The sequence below is a fragment of the Colossoma macropomum genome, unplaced genomic scaffold, assembly GCF_904425465.1.
Source record: "Colossoma macropomum unplaced genomic scaffold, Colossoma_macropomum, whole genome shotgun sequence".
Classification (NCBI taxonomy): domain Eukaryota; kingdom Metazoa; phylum Chordata; class Actinopteri; order Characiformes; family Serrasalmidae; genus Colossoma; species Colossoma macropomum.
In genome coordinates, this window is record NW_023494792.1 from 29,798,777 (window position 1) to 29,815,886 (window position 17,110).

Genomic DNA, 17,110 nt, shown 5'->3' on the forward strand with positions numbered 1-17,110 from the left:
TCTGCGCCAGGTCTATCCTCGAAATACCGTGTTGCTTCAGTGCAGCATTTGGGACACTCTGCCAACACGCAGCCTGTGTGAAAGTGCTGACCAGTTAACGTGGCCACTGAAATGGAAAGCAAGACTTTCCATGTCACTCACGCCATGCAGAAGCAGTATGTGTGAATCAGGCCTCACACACTGCACCTTTAAATACCAGGGTATATATCACCGTCATACAGCCTGACCCTAGTTGACACCATAGGGAAAAAACTGTTACTGCTATCTTCCCGTGCAGCTCTCTAGTCTGAAGTCAGATATGGCTGGGTGTCATAGCTATGGAAGCGATCGGCTGACACCAGCATATCCATAACCCCTCCAGGTCACTGTGTGAGTTAGAATAAAAACTGCTACAAATGTCAGCAACCACCTTACTGCGCCTACTGATGCAGAAGAGCTCATTAACATTTCAACTCGGCAGAAAAGCTCCTAAAGGCTGCCCATGGGTGTAGAGCTCCTCGAAGCGAAATAAAGGAAGAATTCTGGAGGAGTCATTTCTCAAGTGTGTGAAAACAGAAAAGGAACCTATAGATGAACCTAATAAGTGATTCATATTAATAACAGTGAGTTCCCACGGTGCACCGCACGGCATACACAAGTCAATAGAGCACTGATATGAGTGGGCTGATGAGACTCTATCGTTTTTTCAGGGAATAAACAACATTTTTCCTATTTTTAAATAACATCCTACATTATATATGGACATAGAAGCATCTTGTACAACAACAAGATGATCTCGCTGTGTGACAAACAAATGCCAAACAAGACAGCTCAATGCAGCTCTTTTTAAAAGCTATAGACAGCATGCGCTTCATATCAAACAGCTAGCCAAGCAAACGTCACTCCTCTCTAAAAACCCTCTGTTTTTTCTGAAAACAAGACATTTTTTAAAACGTACCAAGAAACTTGCTGCGCCTTTTAGAGATTGTCATGAACCTACCTGCACAGCTATACTCATCTAAACCTCCACTCTTTGCATCAATATTGTAGGGTTCAAACTAGGTCTGGGCAATATGATAATATTTATCATTATCATGATAAATGACATCACAAAAGCTTTTCTGAGCATAGGATATCATCAGTACTTAAAGGACACTGACCAACTGCACAATTCACTACAAATAAAGAATATTTAATTATGTTTAACTGTAATTAGCCCACCTCATTGTGAGAAACACTGAATAAAATAATTTGCATTCATAATTTATATAGTATTTTTATATGTGGCACCACTGCTTCTATTTGGCTTATTAGATGTCAGAAAAATAAATATTGTGACACATCAAGCATTGTGAATTTGTTGCAATCATGTACTGACGAAGCGGCCACAACTTGAGCGTGCTTTTCATGGTCTTACCCATAGTAAAGTAACCTCCACATGGAATGTTTTGGTGGGAAAAAAACTTTATGACCCATCTTTGATTTTTTCTTTTGTCTTAATTTTGTTAATGGCTCCACTGTTGCGCCTCATGAGTAGCTAGTGGGTGGGGCTACACACAGTTTGTGTGATAAGCTGTAGTTTCATTAAATCAAACATTCAATTCAGGTGCAAATGTGAGTGCACACTGCAGTCATATCAACGTCTGGCCCTCAGTGGTTGATGGAAGAGACACAAAACACTAATCATCTGGCTGTGACACTAACTGCCCCCAAATTCATCAGTTCCATCTAATTAAAAGTTATTTTTCTCTCATGAAGTTACGCTGTACCCATGCAGATTAAGCTTAAAAGCGAAAAATGAGCTAAAGATGAAAGCAACGAAAGTGCTCACTGGACTCAAGCTAGCTTTCAGGATGCAACATCTGTCGCCTGTTTAACCGGTACTAATGAAGAGCTATGCAGAGAGCGATCAGAGAGCAGATTTTCTTAACACTCTCAGAGGAGCATGAGTGTGTGTGTGTTTGTGTGTGACAGAGAGAGCGAGTGAGAGAGAGAGAAATGGAAAATATATGTGTGTGCTTCGCTAACAAACATGCAGTCCTTGGAATACAAAACAGATTTGTTTATTTTGTGCTGTCAGGGAGTGTCACACTTGATAAACGGCGCCTCCATTAATAAAAATAAATGCAGTTCATTTCCCTCAATTTCTGCTTAAGGAAACTGTTCTAGATGTTTACGCCTTAGACGTACTGGTGTGTAAATGCACAAAATGTTTAACATTAATACAGCTGTTCTGCTCCCAGTCTGAATTATAAACATTGTGCTGAAGACTTTTCCACAGACACATTTTGAAAATGTAGACTCTTTTATTAAACTCATTTTTTCAAAAATGTATTTATACCTAATTCTGACTGAAGGTAAGTCTCATGGGGCCGGACATGATCTTGTAATGAGAAAGTCTGGGGATAATCATGAGAAATTTTGGGATAAATGCAGGTGGGAACATAGACTTATTATGGTGGGAACAAACTGAGGGCATTTTCACAGCTGCCTATGATCTCATAAATAAATAGCAGTGCTGGCAAATATACTGAAGCAATAAGCCACAAGAGGTTGTGTGTTTTTAGTGATTGTACCATGGTTGAAGTGTGACGGGGGCATGCAGATGACTCCATAACCACACTGAAATGTATATAAAACAGACTTGAGTGGCTTTTCGCTTTTATAAAATGGCAACAAAAAATATAAATACAATGTAATAAATACTGTGTTACTTACAAAAGAATTTTAGATCAGAAATTATCCAACCATTTAATGTTTTTTAATAGCTTTGTGCGATTGGAGTGTTTTACCATGAGTTTGAACATGGCTCAGCCAATCAGGTCATGATGATGAACCAGGTCATTTGCAGCTGCCTCCCTTTCAGGTTCACAAGGCTTCTGTTAGCCCATGGATGTAACATAAACTAGTATGGTTAAAAAGTCTCCCAAAAAACTTGAAAAAAGGCAAGTGTGTAGATGTGTGTCACACGTTTGGAAAATAATTGCATATGTGTCTCTTGCGAGGGAAAAACAGTTCTATTAATTAACAATCCAGCTGGTTTGTTTCACTTCTGTTAGCGGTTGTACTCCAGACGTTAAACAAGCACAGACTAGAGAAATTCGTGGTGAGTTTTGGAGGGACCATAGGTTCGTTTTTGAAAGATTTTATGGCAATCCAGCTCACAAAGTTTAACGATTTGTCCCCAGACATGTATTCTTGTTACTAGATCACATCTGGTCCTGTGAGACTGACTGAAGTGTAGCAGCTTTCCAGTGTAATACAGTGTCAAAAATCTGAATGAGTGATGACATTTTCTGAAACTGCTGAACTCACTGCACTGTCAAGCACCTCAACACACTCAGTAGGGAAAACTAAAAGTCAGATACTGCCATGCCTTCATGCAGATACCCAGAAAGTAGGCTAAAGACAGGGGGAAAACACCCAGCCTTAATGAACTGATTACACCGGGGTGGCCAATCCTGGTTCTGGAGATCTACCACCCTGGAGAGTTCAGACCTAACACACCTGGCTGTAAGATGCCCCTGAAGGCCTTCATTACCAGGATCAGGTACGGTAGATACCCAGGACCAGGACTGGGCCTTGTGGATTATACAGACAAGCCAAGGCAATCAATACACAAACACACACACACACACACACACATATACAGTGGTGTGAAAAAGTGTTTGCCCTCTTCCTGATTTCTTATTCTTCTGCATGTTTGTCACACTTAAATGTTTCAGATCACCAAACAAATTTAAATATTAGACAAAGATAACACAAGTAAGCACAAAATGCAGTTTATAAATGAAGGTCTTTATTATTAAGGGAAAAAGAAATCCAAACCTACAGGGCCCTGTGTGAAAAAGTGATTGCCCCCTGTGGTTTATCACATCTTTGGAAAGCAGAGTTCAATTTCCCTAGCCACACTCAGGCCTGATTACTGCCACACCTGTTTTCAATCAAGAAATCACTTAAATAGGACCTGCCTGACAAAGTGAAGTAGACCAAAAGATCTTCAAAAGCTAGGCATCATGCTGCGATCCCAAGAAATTCAGGAACAAATGAGAAACAAAGTAATTGAGATCTATCAGTCTGGAAAAGGTTATAAAGCCATTTCTAAAGCTTTGGGACTCCAGCGAACCACAGTGAAAGCCATTATCCACAAATGGCGAAAACATGGAACTTTGGTGCACCTTCCCAGGAGTGGCCGGCAGACCAAAATTACCCTAAAAGCACAGCAACGACTCATCCAAGAGGTCACAAAAGACTCCACAACAACATCCAAAGAACTGCAGGCCTCACTTGCCTCAGTTAAGGTCAGTGTTCATGACTCCACCATAAGAAAGAGACTGAGCAAAAAGAACATAAAGGCTTGTCTCAGTTTTGCCAGAAAACATCTTGATGATCCCCAAGACTTTTGGGAGAATACTCTGTGGACTGATGAGACAAAAGTTTAACTTTTTGGAAGATGTATGTCTCTTTACATCTGGCGTAGAAGTAACACAGCATTTCAGAAAAGGAATATCATACCAACAGTAAAATATGGTGGTGGTAGTGTGATGGTCTGGGGCTGTGCTGCTGCTTCAGGACCTGGAAGACGTGCTGTGGCAAATGGAACCATGAATTCTGCTGTCTACCAAAAAATCCTGAAGGAGAATGTCTGGCCATCTGTTCGTGACCTCAAGCTGAGCACTTGGGTTCTGCAGCAGGACAATGATCCAAAACACACCAGCAAGTCCACCTCTGAGTGGCTTAAGAAAAACAAAATTAAGACTTTGGAATGGCCTAGTCAAAGTCCTGACCTGAATCCGATTGAGATGCTGTGGCATGACCTTAAAAAGGCGGTTCATGCTCGGAAACCCTCAAATGTGGCTGAATTACAACAATTCTGCAAAGATGAGTGGCCAAAATTCCTCCACAGCGCTGTAAAAGACTCATTGCCAGTTATCGCAATCGCTTGATTGCTGTTGTTGCTGCTAAGGGTGGCCCAACCAGTTATTAGGTTTAGGGGCACTTTTTCACACAAGGCCTTATAGGTTTGGATTTCTTTTTCCCTTAATAATAAAGACCTTCATTTATAAACTGCATTTTGTGCTTACTTGTGTTATCTTTGTCTAATATTTAAATTTGTTTGGTGATCTGAAACATTTAAGTGTGACAAACATGCAAAAGAATAAGAAATCAGGAAGGGGGCAAACACTTTTTCACACCACGGTGTATATATATATATATATATATATATATATATATATATACACATATATATATATATACACATTAACATGCACATTAATTCAATTATAATGGCTGTTCTGTTCTACATTAAAAGTTTAAGAGTAACAGTTCATTTGAGATTAAGTTGCAAATACTAGATGCAATCATTAAAATAGTGTAGCAATGGAAACAACTCATTATGAGAGCACGGCCTGGGACTACAGTTTATGTTATGATATGAAATATCAGTATGCCAATTAAGGATGTTGTCATCTACTTAACAATATGTAAACATGTGGAAAATAATCATCACTTCAATGTTTCAAATTACAATTTACACTAACCATTGGAGCAAATAATATGTTACAGGTGATGCTATTTTAATCCATTAAAATTCTTCTAATGGTTTCCAGTCTAAAAAGCAATGAAATCCTAGCCTGTGGATTACCTTGTTATTATCCCAGAAGAAAAATAGACATCATTCACTGTGGGTGATTATGCACATAAATAATTGAAAATGCTAATGTTTTCCTGCTTCTTGCACAATGTAATAAACACTGTCAGTGTTACACTGGCTGTAATTAGTGATAAACTGCCTTCATCTGTTCAATAAAGGAAGGAGAACAGAGAGCAGAAGAGCAGAGTAAGAGAGGAGAGGAGAGGAGAGGAGGAAATGAGAGAAAAGAAACAGCGGACGAAAGGAGAGGATGAAAAGGAGAGAGACGAAAAAAGAGAGGGGAGGAGAGGAGAGAAGAGGAGAGAAAAGAGGAGAAAAGGAAAAGGCAGGAGAGGAGATAAATTAAAAAGAAGGGAGGAGAGGGGAGGACTGAAAAGAAAAGTAAAGGAAAAGAAAAAAGAGGGGAGGAGAGAAGAGGTGAGAAAAGAGCAAGACAGAGGAAATAAGTGGAGAGGAGGAGAGAAGATAAAAGCAAATGGGAGAAGAGAAGAGAAGAGAAGAGAAGAGAAGAGAAGAGAAGAGAAGAGAAGAGAAGAAAAGAATAAGGTTTAGTCCTATTGGCTGTTCTACAAAGACTGATACTACAGTGCAAAAATGGAAATGATCTTAGATCAATACACCTAATATAAGTTTTACTTAAGTGAAAGTATCTAATTGTTTTGGAGGACAGTTCCAAAACACAAAAAACATCTCAAAATACTTTTCCACTGTAGCAGGCGAAGGACTATATCTGCTTCCTGAACACTTAATTCACCTACTCAGTCGACTCCATTAAGGGGTAACATATAATACAAAAAACACACCAACAGCATCATATGCTGAATGCTCTCTCTGACCTGCGTGGGCCAAATGGTGTAAACAAGTGGACTGTTTGCTTCTGAAAAGCTCTGAACTGATCTGCTCACCGGAGCTAATGAGCAAACGCATGTCAGAAGAGGTCTGCAGCATCGCTTGCTGCAATTAAACTCCGCTGCACAGCAGAAAACTTACACTGCATACATTTTAGCCTGTATGCAGTAGGGATAGGCATGAAAAGATGAAGGATGTATTTCACTAAAAATTCGAATAAAACTTAACAGTATATTTATTTTTTTCTACAGCAAACAGGTTTAGGGCAGTAGGATGCTAGCATTACTGCTACTAGGTTAATTCTCATTAAGTATACATGATATATATTCACACATATTCATTAATATTTTATAATATATTTCATAAAATATAACATTAAATGCTTTATAGCCTAAAACATTATTCATTATTATGATATTATAGTCTTAGTCCAACTTTGCATTGTAACTGGAAGCAGTGGTTAGTTTATTCTCTGTCCTTCTTCTTTACAATTTACTAAGAATCACATAAACTAAAATTAACTTACACCAAATAACATCCATTTTTATTATTAAATGAAAATATGTGTAATAATATGTAATAAGATTTCAGTCTGCCCTCAGGGTACGTTTGAACATCAACAAACAAATTATACCCGGAGAAGATCAGTTAGATCCTCAACCAAGAGATTTAATTTAAACATGTACAACACCAGTGGGCCATGGTGGTACTGCTATGGGGCCACTGACCATGAGTTTTTCAACCCCAAATATTTGTTACAATACAGACTATTAAGCAAATAATTCTAAATATAACAAATACTGTTGATTATCTGTGCTGTTTGCTCAGGGGTCTTTTAAAGCTCTAAAACCCAACAATTTACACCGTCACTTGGAGACTAAACATATAGGTACAGGTATATGAATATATGAATGGGTATCTAAACCTGTCAGGAGCCAGAACTCCTCAGCTTTCCACTCTTAAGCCTGACATGCAGCACTTGGTAGCTACCAAACATCAGTCATCACATGGGGCGAGTCAGAAAAAACAATTAGATCAGTTAAATCTTGTGGATCATGGAAGTTTCTGTGTGCGAGCAAAGGTTTGGGAATCCCTGATGAAGGACTGTTTTATTCTGTTTATTCTGGTTTTGCTGATATTCAGTAATAATTCAGTTTCCAGTTACCTCTGGTCTCAACAATAATTTCTGAGTCCATCTTATCCCGAGGCCAAGACAAGACTGGGTCCAAGTGAGGTTGAGACCAAGATGAGACTAGTTTATGAGAGACCGGACCCGAGTTTTATAACTTGAGTTCAAAAGCGCTCAGAAATACAACAGTAGTGTTGAAATATTTTATGCTGTTCTTCCAGAAAATGTTTTCTATATAAAAATGATAAGGCATTTACAAAACTGTGATTTTGCACAAAGGCTCCATAGGAAAACAGCCATTTTGGACTCGCTCGAGCGCGCCCTCTAGCAGGTGACAAACTCTGAAGACATTACTGTGTGGCAGTTCTCCTCACTACACATTCTCTGGTAGCATGGCCAGTTGTCTAATAGCTGTGCTGCATTTATTTACGAATATTTTTAAGTTCACAAAATGTTAGGCCCATACCTACTTATTCCTTTTGAACTTCCTCCCAGAGTTACTGATCGATGAGCTCTAATTTATATATTATGATATGAGGACAAGCATGTATGATTAAACTCCACATTGGCTCTGTCTAGGGTTAGGGTTAGGGTTACTGCTGGTACATCATCCACTGAAGAGAAAAGACCACTTGTAAGAAGAAGACGAGCCTCTATTAGCATCCAGCACTGCACTGGTTAGCTCTGTTGGCTCGTTAGCTCATCTGAAGAGGCAGCCTCTGTTACTCATCCAACAGAAGAAATCTTGGCTACAGCCCTACATTAATGTCATCCCAAGCCTTTTGGTGTGTTTTTTTTTTCCTTTTGTGTTAACTCATTATCTGTTCATTAACCTCATGGATACTCGAATATCAAAATTAGTCTAAACACACATCTTTAGTATGCAAAGTATAACTGTATCAGAATCAGAATCGGTTATATTGATAATCCAGAAATGAAAAGAAAAAGAAAAGGAGCGTAGGAAGTGCTCACATGTTAAAATCCTGCAGCATCTGCTCGTATAAAAAAGCAAGCAATAACCAATTCCTTTAATAGAAATGAATCATATGTATGTGCCATCTGAACCTTCCAGTTCCATTGAGACTCTCTGAGTCTCTTTCTCTCTCTGTCTCTCTGGGAAGCTCACAGAAACGACCCAGCAAAGCCACTTACCAGTGCAGGAGTAGTCATCAATCCGGATGTAGCCAGTTTGGCAGACGCACATGAAGGATCCTGGCGTGTTCACACACACGGTGTTCTCCCTGCAGTAGTGTTTCCCCTCCGCACACTCATCAATGTCTGCAACCCAACACCCAAACACGGACAAACTCAGACAAGTCTGACAAGAATAATAATCAAAATAAATAACATTTTCATACTGTCCACAGTGTTGCCAGCAGCAGTGCTGCACTGCACACGAATTCCCATAAACCTTTTTATGAGAATATTTTTACCGAATATTTGTTACTAAAATTTAGCCATCATCATTTTACAAGCTAGCAGTGGATTAGCTTAGAAATCCATATGTTCAAAAAGGAGCGTTCAGCAATATGCTATTACGCAAGCAGTATGACCTTCACTGATGTAACAAAGTGACTGAGAATTGACAGAGTAGGACAAATGGGAGAAAAAGCCTTGAGAACAACGGTCATTTACTGTAAGGCTAAACCATATCTGTACGTGTTCTGCATATATAGGACGACAATGCATTAACCTTTTCACAGTAAGGGGAAAAAAACTGAAACAGCATTTTGGTACAACAAAAAAGGAAATCTTGAAAGGGTTATCCTGCTGCACTCTCAGGGTAGCTGGGCTAAGAAGCCCCCCTGGTTAGTTAACCTTGCATCAAATCATCCAAGTTTAAGAGAATGTATAATTTATATGTGTCATCATATTTTAAAATGAAATGTATGTCTCCAAGGGGTGATTCACAGCTGACACATACAGTCCAAATATTTAGACTCCCTGAACCACAGTTTGAGAAATAAACATATTTATTCCCAGGTCTTGTGAGCTTTATTTCTGAAAACAATCATTTTCATGATATATTGCAGCAGCCAGCTACTTAGACACTCCCAGGTAACACCCCAATGCTCCAAAGGGGGAAGAGGTGTTTACCTCTGAGTGTGCAGAGTGAGATACAGGCACTGAAAAAGAGCTTGTTTTGCAATCTTTGATAATTGCGAACTATCCCTGAAAACAGTGCCGACCGTTTGTGCAGTGCAAAAGTTACCAGAGTGTGAAAGTGAGAGGCATAGCCTGACATTATTTACCAAGTTACAGTGGCTGCAGGCTATTTAAACCTAAAATCCAGAGTTAAACAGTTGTCCCCCATTTGTAAAGTGAAAGAAACTGCTATTCCCACACTGTTTATGGAACGTGAAAGGTCCACCCACTGGCATCCCTAACACTGCTTGAAAAAACACACCAGTCTGGAGAGCAAATTAGCTTGGACTACTTTTTTTTTTTAATGGTTGACATTTAGTTGGCCAACTTTATCAGCAGCAAGACTAACATTCCACATTATTAAGTATTTTTGAGCATCTATCCATCTATGCTGTGTTGCTATGTGCAATGGATGCTATAGCAACAGTTCATATTACAAGGTTTTTTATTTTCAGTGAGTGATGACTAACTACTTGTTTAACCTTAATTTCAGAACTACTAAGAGATGTTTGAGAAACTTCTGCCTGGGTAAATTCGCTGCAGCACATAGATCCTACCTCTGCAGACACTGGTGCACAACCAAAATAGTCAGTGGTTGCCTGTTGCTCTTTAGCTGGCTGGTAGTTGCCAGATACCGTTAGGAAACTCAAGGGTTCTGAGTGTCTTTTGGGATATTTTTCAATCAGAAATGTTCTGATAATGATGAGGTTATAATGTGTAAAATCACAAAGGATAGTCAAACTATCCTTTTATGATTATTCTTATTACTATTATTATATCAAGGAACAATTTAACTAAGCAACAGCATTCAACATCTAATAAAAAAATAACAAAACAAATTAGGTGTAGATGTAACTCAAATGCAGATGAGTATCTTAGCATTAGGGGCTTCTCCCCCTATGTGAACCTATATTTGTATTACTTTCCTAACAATCTAAGTTTTACTGAATTCTGTAGTCATAACTTTAAAGTTATGAAAGTTTACTTTAAAGTTTAAAGTTGCTATGTTTAGTGCCTCACTTGTTCTGTGAGGGTGCCCAAGGGCAAAGAACACAATGAAAAGATACTGCAAGGCCAAAATTAGCGCTGCTGTTCCTAATCTGGTCTCCTTTGAATGATTAAAAAAAATCAGACCTCTCTTGTTTATAATTACATTTTTCCTTATTTAGTCCTGATGGAAAAAGTGGCAGTCTTATTTAGTTGGTCAGCGCTTGAGCTGAAAGTTGGGTTAATTAAAGTCTGTCTCTCTCCCGCTTTCTCTGTCTTTCCTACATACACTCTCTGATACATCTGTCCTCCCACTCTTTTTTTCCATCTGAAGTGTTTATCAAATGAATTTCTCTATCAAATTTTTATTGCTTTACCAAGTCAGTCTAATATTAACACCATATCAGCCTCCAGACAGCACTAGCACAACAATCAAGACACTTGTTAGTGTTCCAAGTGTCTGAGAGAAGTGTTGTTTTGTTTTTTGCTTAGTTTGCTTGATACTACATGTATGTAAGATGCCTGTGCATTCTAATTACATAAATACAAACTCTCTAGGACTCCGTGACTTTCAGTACATAAGGATTCAGCTTCCAAGCATATTATAGAACAAACAGGGGCACTACACTCTATACATTCTAATGTAAGAAGTCACAAATACAGTAAGACAAGCCCTGGCCTAAACTCCACAGAGGAAAAGAAAACCAAATATCCCCATAATCACCTGGACACCCTAAACAATGCACTACTTACACTTTGACCCGAAATCAAATACTAGGGTTATATGGTATTGGGAAAAGTCACATTGCAATTTTGTAGGTTTTTGTGACAAATATTTGTTGCCTTATTAAAAAATAAAAAAAGAAGTCAAAAATGTACTCAGACAAACTATTCTCATGTGGAATTAATTACACAATATGGACAAAGTACCATTTTATATATACCAAATTTGACCAGGGCTTCTGTTACATGGTTATTACAGGCATTTTGCAGGTAAAACATCTGCAAGACATTTTAAAAGTCCATGTAAATTTTTAAGTAAATACAATTCTGCGCCCCTCTGCTGTTGTATATACAACCCCATTTCCAAAAAAGTTGGGACACCTTGCAAAATGTACATAAAAACAAAATGCAATGATGTGCAAATCCTTTACACCCAACATTTCATTGAAAATAGTACAAAGACAACATATCAAATGTTGAAACTGAGAAATTTTACTGTTTTTTGGAAAAAGATATGCCCATTTTGAATTTGATGCCAACAACATGTTCCAAAAAAGTTGGGACGGGGGCAAGAAAAGGCTGGTAAAGTTGTGTAATGCTAAAAAAACACCTGGTGGTTGACTGGCAACAGGTCAGTAACATGACTGGGTATAAAAAAGCATTCCAGAGAGGCTGAGTCTTTCAGAAGTAAAGATGAGGAGGAGTTCACCTGTGAAAGACTGCACGATCACATAGCGCAACAATTCAAGAACATAAAATAGCAAAGAACACTTAGGAACACTTCTGAAAACCACTGTCTGTGAAAACAGTTTGTCGCTGCATCCACAAATGCAAATTAAAACTCTAAAATGCAAAGAAGAAACCGTAGCTTGTTATAAGTGCACAGTTCAAAAGCCAGTATTCATGATGGTGTAGGGGTGTATTAGTGCATATGGCATGGGTGACATGCACATCTGTGAACGCAGCATTAATGCTGAACGATATATACATGTTTTGGCAACATATGCTGCCATTCAGACATCTTTTTCAGGGAAGGCCTTGCTTATTTCAGCAAGACAATGTAAAACCACATAATGCACATATTGAATCCAATATCAAACAAGAATGGGAAAACTAAAGCAAAACTACAGCAATTGGTCTCACGCTTTCAGAGTGTTGTTAAAAGAAGAGGTGACGAAACACAGTGGTAAACATGCCATCGTCCCAATGTTTTTGGAACATACTGTTGGCATCAAATTTGGCATATATTTTTCAAAAAACAATAACAGTTCTCAGTTTCAACATTTGATATGTTGTCTTTGTACTATTTTCCTTTAAAAATATGGTTTACATGATTTGCATATCATTGCATTCTATTTTTATTTACACTCTGCACAGCATCCCAACTTTTTTGGAAATGGGGTTGTACGTTTAAAAGACTGTTGGACTGCTAATGTTTAACCACTCCACTGTTCAGTCACTTCAGTAGTTCAGTAAAAAGTTCTATTGCAATATACAATGAGTGGCTACTTCATTAAGTACACCTCTCTGTATCTACACTCTTTGTCCATTTTATCAGCTCTCCTGACCATAAAGGTGCACTTTGTAGTTCTACAGTTACAGATTGTAGTCCATCTGTTTCTCTGCATACTTTATTAGCCCCCCTTTATCCTAATCTTCAATGGTCAGGACCCCCACAGAACAAGTATTATCTGGGTGGTGGTGGTCTGTTAGTGCATGTCGTGCTGGTACGAGTGGATCAGACACAGCAGTGCTGCTGGAGTTTTTAACACTGTGTCCATTCACTGTCCACTTTATTAGACACTAGTACCTTGTTGGTCCACTTTGTAGATGTAAAGTCAGAGACAACAGTTCATCTGTTTCTGCACAGATTGTGTTTGTCATTTTCTAGTCCTTTATCAGTGCCCACAGGACGCTGTTGGCTGGATGGTTTTAGCTGGTTATTATCAGTCCAACAGTGACACTGAGGTGTCCAAAAACTCCAGCACCACTGATCCACTCAGACCAGCGCAACACACACTAACAGGAACTCTGTAGTGAATGATGAAACAGGCATAGGCATTTTTTACGCAATATGCACTTCAGCACTCGGTAGCCCTACTCTGTGAGTTTGCATGGTCTACCACTTTGTGGCTGAGCTGTTGTTGCTCCTAGATGCTTCCATTTCACAATATGAAAGTTGACCGGGGCAGATCTAGCATGACTGAAATTTCACAAACTGTCCTGTGGCAAAGGTGGCACCCTTTGATAATGCCATGTTTAAAGCCATTGAGCTCTTTAGTACAACCCACTCTACTGTGTTTGTCCATGGAGACTGCATGGCTACATATTTGATTTTACACACTTGTTAGCAATGGGTGTGGCTAAAGTCAGTAACTAGGAGGGGTGTCCAAATAGCTTTGTTCATATAGTGTATGTTCCAATACAATACAATGTAAAACTTGTCAGTGAATCCTTGGCATCACACCCAGAGAACATGTGTGATTGGTCAGGATGCTGACAGCACACAGCAAAACATTCAATGACTGGAATGACCCATCTGACTACAGAGAAAGGCTCTATAACCAGTCTGTAGAGGTTTGTTCTAAACCTTCTAAAATAACACCCAATAACCTGTTGCTCACCAAAAACTCTGAATTAGGCATTTGACTGGAGCTGAAACTAAATTATTTAGGTAGAATTCTTTAGTCAGATGGCTAAAACATGATATTTGTTGTCATTTTCCATAAGATATCATGTCCTTAACAAAATAAGTATTGCTATGTTACATATTACACTCTGTAATCTATTGAGCAGTTAATTTATCCACCTTCTCATGTACCTAACAGAAGCATCTGGTGACTTTAAAATAAACTCATGGCTGCATGATATTATACAGTCTATTTATACCATTGCAGCATTCATTACACCTGACAGGCTGTAATGTAACTCAAAAACAAACCATGAAATAATTACCATCTTCTACATTTTAATGAAAATCCACCCACAACACTGTTTTATAAGTTAAGCTAAAGGCCAGAAAGGAACTAAGGACTATCACCTTGACGGAAAACACTTGCTATTCCTGTACATAGTGCCACAGAGGTCCTGATCTCAAGGCAAGTATCTATATTTTGAAAACACTCACTGAAAGTCAAGTGTTGTGTGACCTTGTCACGATTTCTTAAACCCAATTACTCGTTAAACAAAGTCTACTGAATTTACATTCTCAATAAATCAGCAACAATTAGTTAACAGTTTATAGGATAATGTGTTTTTTAAATTGCTCAACTACTCAAGTTACCTTAGTGTACATATAAACATGTAAACTCAGAATTAAACTATATGCAGGGATTAACAAAGCAGCAGCCCCAGACCATCAGACTACCACCACCATGTTTGACTGTTGGTATGATGTTCTTATAGTAAAATGTGTATGTTAGCTTTACACTAGATGTAACAGGACCTACGTCTTCCAAAAAGTTCTACCTTTGACTCCTCAGTCCACAGATTATTATTCCAAAAGTCTTGGAGGTCATCTAGATGTTTTGTGGCAAATGCAAGATGAGCCTTTGTTTTCTTTTTGGTCATCAGTGGTTTGTGCCTTACAATACTCCCATGGATGCCATTTTTGCCCAGTGTCTTTCTTCTTGTGAAATCGTGTACATTGACCTTAACTGAGGCGCATGCGGCTTGCAGTTCTTCAGATGTTCATCTGGGTTCCAGTTCGTCTGGGTCTGGATGAGTCGTCAATGTGCTCTTGGTAAAATTTTGGTAGGCTGGCCACTCCTGAGAAGGTTCACTGCTGTCCCAAGTTTTTATCCATTTGTGGATAATGTCTCTCACATTGGTTCGCTGGAGTCCCAGAATCTTAGCAATGGCTTTGTAACTCTTTCAAGACTGGTAGATTTCAATGACTTCACATCTGTATTTAAATCTCTTTAGAACGTGGCATCATGTGCTGCTTTTTGAGGAATTCTAGCCAGCTTCACATTGCCAGACAGGTTCTGTTTAAGTGATGTTTATATTCAACAGGTCTGGCAAATTGAGCCTTGGTTTGATGCTACTCAAGGCAGATCATACAGCACATATATAGTAAATCATACAGCAAGTGCTTTAATTCAAAGCCTGTGATATGGATGGAGGTGTTATTCAGCCTGTGAGCTATCTTTTTGTCTGTTATCTAGCTAATCAGCCTAATAAGAGTTAAGAAAATAAGTTGTTAGTTCCTCAGTTTAAACAAATCTGGGTTCTTACTTCATCAATGCACTTGGTGGCCCGTGTGAGCACCATTTCAGTCAAAATTTATTTTATTTACAGCACAAGGATTTTTTGTGACTTGGTGCAGTTATACAGAGCTCAACTGTTGTGAGGCCATCATAGATGTGTGTACAGCAACTATTTTACAATGGCTTCCAGCCAGGCTCAGCCAAACAGATTTCAGGACAAGAATTATCTGTTTTATAAGAACCATTTTAAATATGTACCTCTCAGAACGTTCCACAGTTTGGAATGATAGTGTACATACTAATTTCCATGAAGTCTACTGAAACGTGCATAGCATATCATTCAAGTTCTGTAGGTCTGTGCCCAGAGGAGTCTGAAAGCTGCGAAGTACCTTGACAGTAAGCGCTGTCATCCCGCAGCGCTCGGTAGCCGTCTCTGCAGCTGCAGCAGGCTCCTGCCTCCAGATTCACGCACTCTGAGTTCTCGACACAGCTGCTGCTGTAGCCCTCCGCACAGAAATCATGTCCTGTGACAGACACACAGACATAGGCAAAACACATCGCACCTCTGTGTCTTCCTGGCATCTCCCATCAATGTCCCATTAACAGAGAGAGAGAAAGGGGGAGAGAGGAGAGTGAGTGAGTGAGTGAGTGAGAGAGAGAAAGAGAGAGAGAGTGTGGGCTTCTGTATGTGTTATAAAAATAGCTCGGAGGTGTCAGGGAGATGCATGGGTAAGTGTTGACCGAGTCTATTGTTTATGTGTATAATGAGCAGAGGTAGCAACCTTAAGAGAGAACTCATTAGCACAGGAGACAGTGATATAAAGTACACCTTTTAAACTTGGGAAAGTGTGTGTATGTGTGAAACTGTTTACAGTAATGCTGTGCTCCCTGGTATACCAGACATCTATTCTTAGCTCCGTCATAACAGGACTCTTCGTTAATAGAAGTGAATGGACGGACTCCCAGTGAGGAATACACTGATTAACTGGTTTCCTCTCTTGAACAAACCGAACACGAAAGAAAAAATACAACAGAGGCCTCCTTAATATCTCTGTACACTGTAAAAAATGGCTCATCAGATGAAGCTAAAAAATTACTTCATGTGGTAACAAGTAAATTAAACTAGTTTTATTCAAACTAATAAATACTTTGCACAAACAAAGCAAATTATTTGAGTTAAATAAAACTAGTTTAATGGCTTGTTACCGCATTAAGTCATTTTTTAGGTTGATCTGATGAGTCATTTTTTGCGGTGTAGGTTCTCTTAGACATCAGTGAGATCAGACAGAAAGACCAAGGAGACTTCAGCTCAAGTCTCCTGCTGCTCAGATATTTCAGTAATATCAAGTGTCTTTCACTTGGGTTTTGGTAGAGATCTTAATAAAGTCACACATTGCTGAAAAAAATACACTCACTTATCTGCAACTGAACTCT

At 38.9% G+C, this 17,110-nt stretch overlaps 1 protein-coding gene across 1 annotated transcript in view; it reads right to left on the reverse strand.

Moving 5' to 3' along the window:
- nell2b (neural EGFL like 2b) overlaps nt 1-17,110 on the reverse strand; it is an 83,237-nt gene that overhangs the window by 35,468 nt on the left and 30,659 nt on the right. Inside the window, exons 12-13 of the mRNA XM_036576820.1 lie at nt 16,066-16,200; nt 8,766-8,891 (exon numbers count right to left, since the gene is read on the reverse strand). Of these exons, the coding sequence (XP_036432713.1) occupies nt 8,766-8,891; nt 16,066-16,200 (261 nt within the window). The remainder of the gene's footprint in view (nt 1-8,765; nt 8,892-16,065; nt 16,201-17,110) is intronic.